Genomic DNA, 14,863 nt, shown 5'->3' on the forward strand with positions numbered 1-14,863 from the left:
TTACAATCATGCATTATTGAATACAAGTGCACATTCATTCTTCCCATTTCCTTCTCTTTTTTTTTTTTAATTTTTTATTAATTTATTCTTGTTACATCTCGATGGTTATCCCATCCCTTGTGTCCTCCCATTCTTCCCTCCCTCCCATTTTCCCCTTACTCCCCTCCCCTATGACTGTGACTGAGGGGATTTCCTCCCTCTGTATATGCTCATAGGGTATCAAGTCTCTTCTTGGTAACCTGCTATCCTTAACAACTGTTTCTACCTCTGATGTTAGCAAATCCCCAAAGCAAGCCAGTTTCAGCCTCGACTCTGACTGGTTTATTTGTGTAGGAGATATTTAAGTAATCTCGTTTATGCTTGCAAATCAGAAATGGAAGCCACATTCTCATTTAGTAGAAACTACTTAGGATAATGACTACTAATGTGTTAGTGCTACTCACTGTTTGAGAGTACAAGGGCCTCTCTGCATAGTTAAGGTACATTTTTGTGGCTGGTCGAATAAATTTCTCATTTGCTGATATCCCTGACAAAATTTAGAGTGTCAAAATATTGACCTACCATATGTGTTAAACAAACACACTATAATTATCTGTAATTGAACTAATATTTAATAAAGAAAAGATAATAAAATAGTATCTTTAAAGTAACAAAAGAAAAAATCAATCTAGAATGTTATACCCTGGAAATATATGTCAAAAATAAATTAGAGGGCCAGAAAGATGGCTCAGTAGACAGTAATGTCTGCTGCCAAACATGAGAGCAGGATTCCAATATGTGGAAACTTCATGGTGCAAGGAGAGAACCAGCTCTTATACACTGTCCTGACTTCTACATGTGCTGTGGCACACACATGACAATTCATATACACAGCAATAATAAAAACCTATAGGGGAGGGGAATAAGGGGAAAATGGGAGGGAGGGAAGAATGGGAGGATACAAGGGATGGGATAACCATTGAGATGTAACAAGAATAAATTAATGAAAAAATTTTTTTAAAAAAGAAGAAAAAAAGAAAGCCTTTCCTAGGCAAATAGTAGCTAATAGAATCTTTTCTCAGTAGACCAGATTACAAGAAATAGTAAAGGAAGGCTCTCAGGTGCAACATATGATGTGATGGCTGGAGAGCAGCTCAGTGACAGAGTTCATGCCTAGCATGCACACATGGCGTGGGTAGAGTTCAGTGATGGAGCATGTGCCTAGCATGCACACAGGCTAGGGGTGTGGCTCAGTGGGAGAACATGTGTCTAGCATGCACACAGCATGGGTAGAATTCAGCGATGAAGCGGGTGCCTAACATGTACAGAGACATGCGCTCCATCCTTAGCACAATAGCGAAGCAAACCATCAGGTGAAGAAAGCAGGCTTAAAATGTAAGAAAAATGATAGCTGACAGGTATTTGCAAAGAGTAATGAAGAGAGTAGGAAATGGAATACACAGTGCTAATTACATTCTCTCCTGTGTATTGACTGAAAGAGAAGAGAGTGACACCAGCAGTGACGTGCTTCATGTGTACTAGACTATTGGCATGCCTTTCCACTGTATAGAAGTGGTTATGAGAACTTATTATGCGATTAATCAAAGATTATTAAACTCTAAGAAACTAGCAAAATGATACTTAAGGAATCTAAATAGAAAACAGTAAAAGAAAGCTGTCAGTTATATGGTTTTACAAAGAAGCAAGAGGCCTTGGGAGGCAATGAAACCACCCACCCATGAGGAAAATGTTGGTTATGATACTGACCTCACACTCAGAGACTTTCATTAATCAAGTTTCACTGTATTAACTTAGATATTAATAGAAAATTTGAGCTACATGATGGTACAAAGCCTGTAATCCCAGAACTCAGGAGGATTCAGCAGTATGGTTTCAGGCTTAAAGTCATCCTGGGCTACACAGTGAGCACCTATCTTTAAAAAAAAGGGGGGGGGAAGAAAAGAAAAAAAGAAAAGAAAAAGAAAGAGAAAATAAAAACACCATAAAATCTGAGGATGGACAAGGCCCCTGAGTTCAACCCTCAGCACCACAAGAAGTTGAGAGCAATTGGGGGAGAGAAACATACGCAGTTTTTATAGATTGGTGATTTGCAAGATCGGGGTATCCTAAAGTATTCTACACTGTGGAGCTTGCTTTCTCACCCAACCATATTGTGTTAGGGAAACGTTGTGTTTCTGCTTCAGTTTATGCCTCAGTTTATCATGCTTTGGTATAAGAAGCAGAAACACATGCAACCAGGGCTGGCGAGATGGCTCCGTGGTTAAAGGCGTCGGATGCCAAGCCCGAAACCTGGGTTCAGTCCCTGGAATACACATGATGTAGGAAGAGATACCACTACCATGCATTGTCCGGCGTGCATTGTGTCGGGACATGTGTGCATGTGTGTGTGTGTGCATGTGCACACCTGTAATAAAAGTAAATTTAAAACTCCAGCGACAGAAACAATCTTGGCTGCTCTCAGTATGCCTTTTTCTTGCCCATCTGTGAATGTTTTGCCTAGTGTGCGCTTTGTCTGCTAGTCATAGTGTAATTTCCATCAGTCATCATTTATTTGGCCTTATGGGTTCTGTGACAGTGGGCACGTTCTGTAATGTCTGAGCATTTAGGAGATGATCAGTTCTGTGCTTCCCATGCCATAGACTAGGAAGCACCAGCCAGAGACGTCTCTTTAAGTCTGTGGTACTTTATCATGGACTCCCCCCTACAGTCTCTGTGCTATTGCACGTTGACTTAGCTAATCTAGTCTTGCACGGCTACATTTCAGGTTCCTTTTGATAAGTACCAGCCACTCACCTCGCAGTTGGATGTGCAGCATGGTCCAGATCCACACTGTGCTGAGGCTTTCAGTCTACATGTTTTATAGTTGCAGCACTCTTTAAATTGACACTCCTATAATATCAAAAGAAATAGGATTCCAGTTAGGACAGGAGTGCTCACTCCCTTCCATCCCCCTACCCTCTCCTTCCTTCGCTTTTCTATCTCCTTCCTTTCTGAGACACACTATTGCATGGCCAGGGTTGCGCCACTGCACAATGGAGGGTGCCAGTGACACCTCGACCTTCCTGCCTTCACCCGCCAAGGGCTGGGATTTTAGGAGAGCACCACCACTCCCATCTTAACAACTCTTGCCCCTTTGTCTCAACTTTTATTCACGTGCTGTGCTCCTAATTACATTCAATGAAGCGTCATCATCTTCAGCTTTTATTATTTCTAGAATCACCCAAAGTATGTGTAACTGTAAGAACTGTAAGGACTAGGGAAGTCACATTAGCTGTTGATCCATAACATAAAAATGTGGGTAATTGACTCAGAATGTACTAATACGAAATACACTTTTGACAGAAGTGTGACTTTCCAGGGGAAACGCTAACTTTCTTCTATCGTCACGTTAATGATTTGCTTGCTACACATTTCTACCGAGAACGAGGCTAAACTTTAGGAAGTGACACCAAGACACAATATGTCTTCATGGACCCTTCCCTTGCCCAAGAGTGTCAGTAGTAGCTTCTCTATGACACCAAATACCCACGTTTGTTACAAAATAACAGAACGTGGACTCTGTATGTCGTGACAGTGTTTGGAGGCTCCCGGTGCTACAGCTGTTTGCATTGATACTTCTGTGATGTTGTTATTCGTTTCACTTTCATATAGTTCAAATAACCACCATATCCCCTGATTTCTCCATCTTAAGACATGCCAGTCCCTCTTCATTTCTGCCCTTGTGATTTCAGATCTTCTTATTTACCCTTTACTATCTGGATGTCTTTTACTGCACACAAGAGAGTGGACCGGTATGGGGTGGGGAAAACCTGTCAGCTTCAGAGTGGGGCCATCTCAGGACATTGGAAATATCAGCTGTAGATTTTGTCTATAGACTAGGGTTGATCACTAGGGGGTATCAGTATGGAACTGGTCTCCCTGTTTTTAATACAATTATTAGATTCCAGAACAGGGGTGCTAAGTGACTATTTAACTATATTCAATAAGGCAGGTGCAGTTGGCATGATAGGAGATCAGGCAAAGAATGCAGCTAGCAGTCTTGACCTGCAGACCATAAGCTCATTTACAGGAAGATGTGGCTCAGACATTTGCCCACCTGGGCCCACATCCAGGTGTCGTCCCTGCTGCAGCCATTACTGGATTCTGCTGGAATGAATCTAGAGTCATTCTGAATGTTGGCCATTTTCAGTTCCTCATGGCTGTGTGACTGGACTTTCTGCTTTTTTGCTAGCTATCCAGTATATGCCAGTGTTTTCTCCTAGAAACTACCTGGATTTTTTCTTGTAATTACCCTGTAAGGCCCTGACAACACCACACTGTGTTCTCTTCATTCTTTATGTCCTATCGAGTCCTCTTCTGCCACATCTCTGACTTCTGCTGGATAATTGTTCTTAGATCTTAAGGCCTCCTGAGATGACATTGGGTCCACCAACATAACCCAGGAAGACATCTTTCCCTCAAGTTTGTAATCTTGCATATTTCTGAAAAATACCTGTGTGTGCACGCGCACACGTGTGTGTGTGTGTGATATACACAGCCACAAACTTCAGAACTTAAAGTGGAGACATCTGTGAAGGTCCATCTTGCCTTCTACCAAAGCACTGGTCTGCAGTACGGATCTTAAAGCAGGAAGCCAGCCATGTAACAGGCAGTAGGCCATCTACTGCTCCTGCAGGCCAGGCTCTGGTGCAAAGCCTCAGACTTGTCCAGGCTCAATAGTCTCTGAAGGACCAAACTGAAAGCATTAGCCAGTGTGTTCTCTGTTGCAACTCTTTAATTCTTTTATGACATAAAGTGCCTACAGACTGTCTACACACAAGTGAATATAAACATTCTCCAATAAAAATCCACTTGGAAAAAATAGATGACAGATGGAGTTAGTCTTACTCCCCATACTCTGTAGAAGACAGATGTTGAATTTTTCTCAGAGAATTTTCTTATGAGGGATGAGGCTCTAAGACTTTTGTCCTATTTTTGAGATTGTTTTAATTGCATTTCTTCAATTATTTTCTTCCCTCCAAACCTTCCCAATACCACTCCCCACACTTCTTCAAATTCATTGTGCATTTTTTATTTTTATCAATCAACGGTCATTGCATGCATATATGTACCTATATATACATCACAAAATATAGCCTGTTGAGTCCTGAGTCCATATATTGTTACTTGTTCATATGTTTTCAGAGCTGACCATTTGGCTCCAGACAATAAATCAGTGTGCCTTTTTGCACCTCTCTGCATCCCAGCTTTACCAAGTTGCTTGTGGTTCTTTGTGTAGGGTTGAGGCATCATGGGCTTTTCCCCATCCATGTGGACATGTTCATCCGTGTCACTGTTGTACTTGTTCTGCTCACATTTGGGCAGTCATGTTGGTAAGACTATATAGGTGTAGCTTCTGGCATTACTAGGAGACACAGGCTTAGAAGTCTTTAGGATCTTTTGCCTCGTACAGTATTTCTGCCCCTTCTTCTGCAGTGTTCTCTGAGCCTTGAGTGTAGGCATGTTTTGTAGATGTATCCACTGGGGCTGGGCTCCACAACTCGCCATATTGATTGGTTGTGGGTGTTTTTGTAGAGGCCTCTGTCTGTTGCAGAGGCAAGTTTCCTTGATGAGAGGTGAAGACTACACACATCTATAGGTACGAAGAAAAATGTTCATAGATTGTTGCTTGGGATTATGCTGGCTTAGTAAGTGAGTGGTTGTAGATTCTTCTCCAGCACTGATTAGTGGGCTAGGTTTCCCGTCCTCTGCATGGACTCCCTGTTATTGACTGGGCCTTAAATCCAACTGAAAAGTCCTTGGTTTGCCACCAAGGTATTTGTGCCTCTACTGCACCCATAGGATACTGTGCCTTGTTGGTCAATGATATGATCTACAGGTGTCATAGTGGGTAGGGATGTCAGGTGCCTTGCTCCTTTGGAAGCTTGCATCACACCTTATGGTACCATGAAAGCTAGTGCTCAGGGAGGGGGCTTTTAGGCCAGCTCCAGCTCAGAAGCCTCTGTATCTTGTTTCTGAAGTGTGCGGTGTCTCCATCAGTAGGCACTTACCTTTCCCCTCGTGTGGGTAACCACAGCAACAGCAATAGGTTGTATGTTTGGGAAGTCTCTTAAGAAAACCACCCTGACCCACAGCTTAAAGGAGGGGTTTGTGTGTCTGTTACTGGGGCTTTTCTTAGGATGTCTTTGGCTTTTGGAGAGGGCTCTGTCAGCCCAGATGAGAAAAGATCATTAAAACTATATGTGTATATTTGTACAAGGAATTACATGTATTGTAGGTTGAGGGATTTTTTTCCTTTTTTAAAAATAATTACTAGTATGGTTCTTTGTGTTCTTTTGGGTCATCCATAGTGTTATTTTTACTTGCCTCTCACCTTCTTCTGCATTTACCTCCCTCCTGGATCTGAGTCTTTATCCACAAGCCATTGCCATGACCCCGAGGGATGATCGATAGTTTTCAGTGCCACCAAGTCCACTCTGATAAGAGCTATAAATACTGCTGTGGCTCCGGGGCCAACCCAGCAGCAAACTTTTGGTGCAAAGAATACAAATATTCTTCAGCAACAGTGAACATGGAGAGCAAGCTGAGAGAACAGTGACAATCAGCGCAAAGCCTGATGACAGGGGATTGCAAGCCTGGCCTGAGCTCAGGAGGCAAGGGGGCCGGGGCGTGCAGTTAACGGGAGGCTAGACAGTAAAACACTGTATCAAAAGAAACGTCTGTTCATGGTTCTAGCAACTCACATGGTAGCCAAAGACTGCATTGTTTCCTCCTTTCATTAAAAGCAGAAAGCATGTTCTTTGTCAGGGGGATGGCAGCACATTTAGTGGCAGGAAAATGCAAGAGAAACATGGTGTTGCGTATCAGGAAAGTGAAATGGCTTTAGGAAATGCATGGAATTAGAAACCATACAATAACAGAAGCACACAGACACATTCTTACTCAGAGGGCTTTGGTTTGGCTTGGTTTGGTTTGCTTTGGTTTGGTTTGGTTTGGTTTGGTTTGGTTTGGTTTTGCTTTTGCTTTTGCTTTTGCTTTCTTTCTTTCTTTCTTTCTTTTTTTAAGTAGAAGGTGATTGAATTTTGAAGGATTTAGTGATGTGTAAATATGAATGTCAGATTTATTTATGGGGCAAGAAGATGCAATTCCATGGGAAAATTGTGAAGATACTTTATATTACTGAAGTGGAGGACAGTTGCTAACTATTATAGGACACTCGTGTTTATGATAGATTAAATGTGGGGGTTCTGCAAGAAGGAAGTAGTGTGCACTGGAGACTTGGCTGATGAAATAACAATGAAGGGCACCACCAAATTTAGAATTTTTTTTTTAATTTAAAGACTTATTTACTTATCATTATGTATACAGTGCTCTGCCTGCATGTACTCCTGCAGGCCAGAAGAGGGCATCAGATCACACTATAGATGGTTATGAGCCACCAAGTAGTTGCTGGGAATTGAACTCAGGACCTCTGGAAGAGGAGTCAGTGCTCTTAAGCACTGAGCCATCTCTCTAGCCCCTAGAAATAATTTTTAAAGATACCCAAAAGCTTGTGTTTGTTAATGAGATAAAACAACACACTACAATACTTAAATACTTTTGCAGTCATGAGATACGGGGGGGGGGGGATTAAATCAGATTTAGTACATGTTTCAGTAGAAAACAGAGGCTGAAGCTGGGGGAGTTCAGAGCTGAGCAGTGGCCAAAAAGGACTTCACACATTCATCCTATACATTCAAACTGGACTACAGGCTGGCAGGTGGGGCAAAAGCTATGCAACCAGGCCTGCAGGCCACACTTGCCTCCTCAACTAAAGAGATGCCCCACATGCCTGCTATCCTGACACTTGGTGGGCTGAGTTAGGAGGGTCACAAGTTCAAGGTCAACGTGGCCTACACAAAACCCTGTCTTACAAAAGAAAATCACAAAAGAGGTGTGAAATTCATTTCTTTTTATCTTCACTCACATATTATGTGGTAAACATGTCATAACTACACCCACCATATTCTATGACGACATGCAGTGTCCACGTTAGAATGACTGCGGTCAAACATGAGTGTCCACTACTCACCGTGTCATTACCACAGTCACACTCTTCACTAGCGTCCATGATTCCGTCACCACACACGGGCTGGTATGGCTGTAGTACTTGCACAGTTGAAATGTTACCAAGACATTTCACCGCAAAATTTGCAGCATAATGCCTGTAGTCATGCATGCTACAGTTGCTAAAAGTTTTCATTCCGCGGGAACTCCTAAAGGGAAATAATTTTCTATGACAAACAAGCCTACTAAAACACCTCTAGACAATGCTCCATTGGTAAATCATGTGACCCACAAGACATGTGACCCACAAGATGGCTCAAATAATACCATATACTTCAGAAGAGGTTAAATCAAAATAATTACACTTGAGTTTTATATTACTTAATTTCAGTATAATCAATAATACTACAAACTGCTATGAGTGTACTCTACAGTTGGGTTAGACCCTGTGCTTGTGATCAAGACTTAATGAAAGCCAGGAGTTCTGTTTATGCAGTAGAGACTCTACTTTCTATGCTTACTGTCTTGTGTCTAGTGTCCTCTTTCTCCTCTTCATTCCTATCCATCTGCAGATAGTCACCGTGCCCCGCATTTGTAAAGGCTTTCCTTGACCAGTGCTGAAAATACTGCTACCATAAACAATGTCCACTTTATCATTTCACACAGAACTCATCAAACTCCTTTAAAATTGTTTTCAAAAATTGATTCAAATTAAATGTACATTTACCAGGAAAACAACAATTTTATAAGTTATCAAATTTGATAATTAACATACTCTTGGGTTTTTTTTTTCTAGAACTGTCCACTCCTAATCTTTTTTGTTTACATTTCTATTTATTGTCTTAATCGTGGATCGTTTCTGTTGAGTTTTCTAGATAAGGAATCCCAATGCATGCTAAGTAAAAATCCTCCCTCCTTTTTCTTTATACCAAAATAGTAACCAAAGCTGCCAGAACTATATTGCAATATTAAGGGTGTCATTAAGCAACAAACAGCAACATTATCATGTGCTTAAGTAAGATTTCAGTTTTTCTTCAACATTAAATTGTATTCCTCTAATTCCCCCCAAAGAAAATATCTGGATAATACTATATAGTGCTTTCTTGACTCATCCATCACATGGAAAATATTTTATATGATACGTTACCAAGAATAACATAATTTTCAACCTATAATATGAAAAGCAATAAAAATTTCAAAGTTTATCAAATCATGAAATTAAATATTGGAGGAACATGTGTAAAATTAACCTTGTGTAGGGGCTGGAGAGATGGATCATTGGTTACAAGCAGAGGCAAAACATACATAAAATAAACAAACCTAATAAGGAATTAAAAAATAAAATTCACCATAAAAATTCTTACAATGCTTCCTGTTGCATTATGCATGGAGTTCTGGGACAGGAACAATTGTTGACATCATCGTATGTTAATCCTATGTGAAGGCCAATCAGTTGAGCAATAACCACTGAGAATCCCTCCAGACCTATGTCTTCTGGATACTAAAATAAAGACAATTGAAGGGAGGAATTATTATATAAAGATAAAGCAAAGGTAGGTGATAAAATATCTTCGCAGTAACAAAATTTTATACTCTAATTCTTTTTATGTTCAGTATATTTCATAATAATTTAATTTGTTATATATATGTCTATGCTAATTGGCTAATTAATTTAGTTGCAAGGTTTTATTTGTATGCTTGCTAAAATCAAGTGATATAAAAACCCTCTATAAAATTGTACATACTGACATATGTATATAACTTAAAACAGAAAAATTCTATCAGTATGAAAAAAAAAAATAGCTAGTAGGTATGTGTTTCTGATACCTGCCATGTCTAAGTTTGAAATCCTGAATGTTGAAATCTGAAAGTTAAATCCAGAACAGGGCATGGGTAATGGCATTCAATTTGGGAACATCAGAGGTGGAAGTAATGTGCTATGCTCACCACTATGCCACCAACGCAGATGAAGCTGGACTCTTAATGCCAGTAACACAGGCGCCGCAGCCTTCTACTTTTAAAACAGTCTAACTGAAAACAAGTGATTGGATAAAGTCACATAGACGAAGAGACTCCTCAAAATAAAACAAAGTTTAAGTTGAACTGTTCAAAATAATTTCAGGCACGACACCATCACTATGCCTTCTGCAGATGTAAAAAGTGCCGTGCCACACCGTCTTCGAAGGGCTAGCTTGGTGAATCAGCCTGAAGTTCACCTCCTCACACCATCCTCAACACACCAGCTCTGGCCCCGTCCCAACCTGGTGCCCCAACCTGTGCTGGCCACAGCTGCCTGCACCGCTTCTGCCAAGGCCCACTCTGCCTCTGCTGCCTGGGCTAACCCTACATCTCTACCCAGTTAGACCTACTCCAACACTCCAGGCTTGGACCAGGACACACATTCTGCATCCCAGCCTCGCTCTCCCTGTTCACTTGACTTCATTCCATCTCATCCAGTGGGTCTCAGCTTCCTAACACTGCAAACCTTCAATACCGTTCGTCATATCGTGGTGACCACGCCCCAGCTATAAGATTATTTCATTGCTGCATCCTAACTGTCAACTTAAGTTTAAACATGGGCCTGGAGCCTGAAGAGATTTATAAAAAAATATAATAAAAAAAGAAAAAGAAAAAAATAAAAAATGTTAAGGATTAATTCAAAAAATGTTGTTTCTAGCAATTAGGGAACTGCAAATCAAAACACTTTTAAGATTTCATCTTACCCCATTCAGAACGCCAAAGATCAGCAAAACAACAAATGTTGCAGAGGGTGTGGGCAACAGGGACCTCCTCCTTCACTGTTGGTGGCAGTATAGACTAGACCAGCCACTCTGGATATTACTGTGATGAAGTCTCAAAAAGGCGAAAATAAATCTAACATAGGACCCAGCAATACCACTCCTTGGCACATGCTCAAAAGATACGCCCTACTCCACAGATACTTGCTCAGCCACACTCATGGCTGTTCTAGTCACAATAGGTAGGAGATGAAACCACTCATATACACATTGAAACACCACCTGGACATGAATAAAAATAATAACATGAACGTTGTGGATAAATAGAGTGAGGTAACCCAGGCCCACACAGAAATCAAACGTTGCATGTTCTCTCTCCTCTGAGCCTCCGTGCTCCAAATCTTCCGGTATGAATGCATATACTGAAGTAACTGCAGAAGCCAGGGGATATGAAAGGGACCCATTTAAAAGAGGAGACGGAGAAGCAATAGAGAAGGGGGTAAATAGAGGATGCTAGAACTACAGGCAGCTAAGGAATGCTGAGAGCGGAAGAGCCCCAACTCCCCGTTTGTTATTTAAGAATACAGTCAGCCCGGAAGCCATACACCTACAAGTAACACTAGCAGACTGAAGATGTTGTGCTTGTACAGTTTATGTATTATTTACTAAAGAAAAGGGGGGGGGCATAGATTTGAGAGACAGCAAGGTGGGGTACATGGAGGGATGGGTGGGAGAAAAGAGAAGGTGAACATGATGTAGTTACATTTCAATTTCAAAGAATAAAAAAAAATAGGATAACACTAAAAAAAATAAAACCTATGAAATTAAGAGGTAAAATAGAAACCTTCAGTGGACTGAGAAGTCTTTTACGTAATGAATAACATATATTTTAGAATCATAATTAAACTATATTGATCTGAGGAAAGTAATGCAGTTTGATAATGCCATGAAACTAAGATGGCATTCTGATAAGTATTCAACTTTGGCTTCTACTGTGTTCTCTTCTTTTGCTAGATGTACCGTATGTGATGTATCATACAAAGCATGGCTTCTAAAATTATAGTTTCTGTCACTATGTTTATCTACTATCTGCTGCTTTAGTGAAAATATGCATTATGCAGTGACCTGAAATGGAATTGTAGCTAGAAGTGTTCATATTTCATTTCTTTTTACTTTGTAAATTATTACACCATCAGACCTCTGGCCAGGGCTTTCAATTAATAATTCTAAGTATTTATTTAAGATGTTCTTTTCTCTACATAAATCTGTGTGGCTCTCTAAATGTCTGTATTGATTCTTTGAAAGAATAAGTAATTTTTTGTTTTGTTAAAAAATGTAAAACAAAACAAACACAAAGAGAATCAGAGCATAGAAAAATAATTTATGTAACAGAAAAAATAAGCTTTATGAAAAGTTGAAAAGCAAAATTAAGACTCAAAATCAAGAAGGAGAGAAATACATTAAAGGAGATGCCTCATACAGAGTTGTAGGAGACTACTATAAGTAATTACATGCTTTCATAGTTGACAATTAGAAAAAAATGAGAAATTTGAGAAACATTCAGACTACAAAACTGAAATTAGGAAGAAATAGAAATCATAGATATATAACAAATAAAACAACTGCGTTAATCTGCACTAATAATGAAGAAACTTAAAAAGAGTCAAAGTCCTCACAACGGAATTCCACAGAAGTCAAAGATGACAGCACCCGCTCTTGAACTGCTGCAGGGGCATAGAGAAGGAAAGCTTAGAGTACCAAGCTACAGTGATCGCCCACTCTGATTCCAAACTCACATAAAGACAACCACAGGAAAGCAAACTACCGCAAATGCCCAGGAAGCCCCAGAAAGTGAATGTAGCGGAGATGCCACCTGTTTGTTTTTCATATTTCTGATCCCTCAGTATCCATCTCTATTTGGTACTCTGATGAATGTCAGTTTAGAAGAGCAAGATCTTTCCTGGCCTCTTCCAGAGAACCACTTCCCATCTTGGTTACTCTTTATGAACAAAAGGCCTGAGGAGACTGTTACAGGGTTGGCAAACCAGCCAGGCAAAATCCAGCTGCTGTCTGCTTTCCTGTAGTTTACAATAAAGAATTCTTTTTATATTTTAAAAATACGTTTTAAATTCAAAAGAGAAATATTTTGTGGTACATAAAAACCATATTTCATCCAAATTTGACTATCTGTGAATAGAATTTTATTGGCACACAGTTGACTCTTAGATTGCAGTGGTGAAATTGAGCTCTTGCAGTTTTCTGCAAGGACTAGAGCTTTTCTCATACCGTAAGGTATAAAATACTAGTAAGATCACTGCAGGACCTTTAATCAAGAGAAGTGAAAGGGCTGACTGTAAACATTCATTTTGTCAACTTGCCACAATCTAGAATCACCTAGAAAATGTGTTGCAATGAGAGATTGTCCACATTGGGTTGGCCTGTGGGCATGTCTGCAGAGGATTGTCTTAGTTGATGGTAGAAAATCAGCCTACTCTAGACAGTACCATCACAGAGGCAGGGGCTCCTCAGCTACATAAACATGGAGAAACTGAGCTGAGAACAAGCAAGCAAGCAAGCACAAACACGTTCATTTCTCACTGCTCTTGACTGTGGGCATGACTGCTCTAAGATCCTGCCACTATCACTTCCCTGATTTTATGGACTGTAAACTGGAATTGTAAGCTGATTTTTAGTCCCTTTCTCCGTTAAACTGTATTCTGTCAGAGTAATCACAGCAAGAGAAATTAATGTACAACATTCATCCCCAAGACAGACGAGGATAACCTGCTTTAGTTGACAAGAACATCACAGAGGGACTTGGGCTTCACTTATCTTTGTTCATGCAAAAACATCTACAACTGTCTTACATTGTAGCATCATCCCAATTAAAGTCTTGTAGTAACAGATTTAGTGACTCTGTGCACTAACCTGCGTTAAAACTCTGCAAGAACGAGTGAACAAAATAAGAGTGAGGCATGACACTCAGTTATATGTATCTCATGCTTACAAGAGAAACGCAATTCTCTACCGTGAGTGCTGGAAAGAACTGTTTTATCAGGCTGCAGATCATCAGTGAAACAACAGAAGATACTCGGGAACTCTGGGACTAGGAAATCAAGTTATGCTCCAACTAGGTGCCATAGATTACTTCCAGCGGCACTGGGAATGGGTTATCTCTTTTTCAGTTGTTGACCAGAGGATCACTGTAGACACCCAAACACTAACTGTATAGGCTGTTACCAGTGACATTTGCTATTCTCCGGAACTTATTTAACATCAAGACACTATTACTGAAGACATCATGTACTTCACGCATACAACATGGAAAAATCTAGCTGGTAGTCAGCTGGAAGCTTCGTCCATAATGGATTGCTTTCATAGTGCTAGAAGGTGATATGCACACCACTGGAGGAGGAGAGTAATTATCAGTGTCACACAGTTACGAGCACTGAGAGATATGTTAATGGCCAAGCTGAAGATCTGCCCACTGGTGCAAAAGTGGCATGAGCATTCTGACAGTAACCAATCACTTTTTTTTTTTTTTTTTTAATTTAAGGTCGCTCTATGAGATGGAACTTATACCTGCCACTGTAAACAAAATCAAGAATCTGGCTAGATAGGTCATAGACCCTAGTAGGAGATTGAATATTATTGTGTTAAATGGATACAGCATTAATATGACTCTTAATGACTTACTGCTATAACTATAGGTCAATGCATCGCTCAGCCCTCATCAAAGAAGCCTCTTATTGCTGCAAATGGCAATTAATGTAGAGATTCATAAATGGTCAAGGTACAGAGAATAAGAGATTTGGGAGTGCTCAGTTCTAAATGGAAATCCGCATCATACCCCTTCCCTTAAAGTTCAGGCATCTCTATGGGAGAGAGGGCAGAAAGATAGAGTCAGGGGTGGTAGATGATTTCAAAGAAACTTTTCCAGACATAACGAGGCAGATAGATGTACATATAAGCTCACAGTAATTATGTTTTGTTTTGAGTATTTTTTTTTTTTTGAGATAGGGTTTCTCTGCGTAACCTTGGCTGTCCTAGACTCACTTTGTAGACCAGGCTGGCCTCGA

The 14,863-nt window shown here is 40.3% G+C and overlaps 1 protein-coding gene across 1 annotated transcript in view; it reads right to left on the bottom strand.

Moving 5' to 3' along the window:
• Positions 1-14,863, bottom strand: part of Adam18 (ADAM metallopeptidase domain 18) — a 66,006-nt gene that overhangs the window by 18,724 nt on the left and 32,419 nt on the right. The window contains exons 11-13 of the mRNA XM_051170021.1: positions 9,411-9,547; positions 8,072-8,255; positions 2,794-2,889 (exon numbers count right to left, since the gene is read on the bottom strand). Coding sequence (XP_051025978.1) covers positions 2,794-2,889; positions 8,072-8,255; positions 9,411-9,547 — 417 coding nt within the window. The remainder of the gene's footprint in view (positions 1-2,793; positions 2,890-8,071; positions 8,256-9,410; positions 9,548-14,863) is intronic.

Source organism: Acomys russatus, chromosome 27 (assembly GCF_903995435.1).
Source record: "Acomys russatus chromosome 27, mAcoRus1.1, whole genome shotgun sequence".
Lineage (NCBI taxonomy): Eukaryota > Metazoa > Chordata > Mammalia > Rodentia > Muridae > Acomys > Acomys russatus.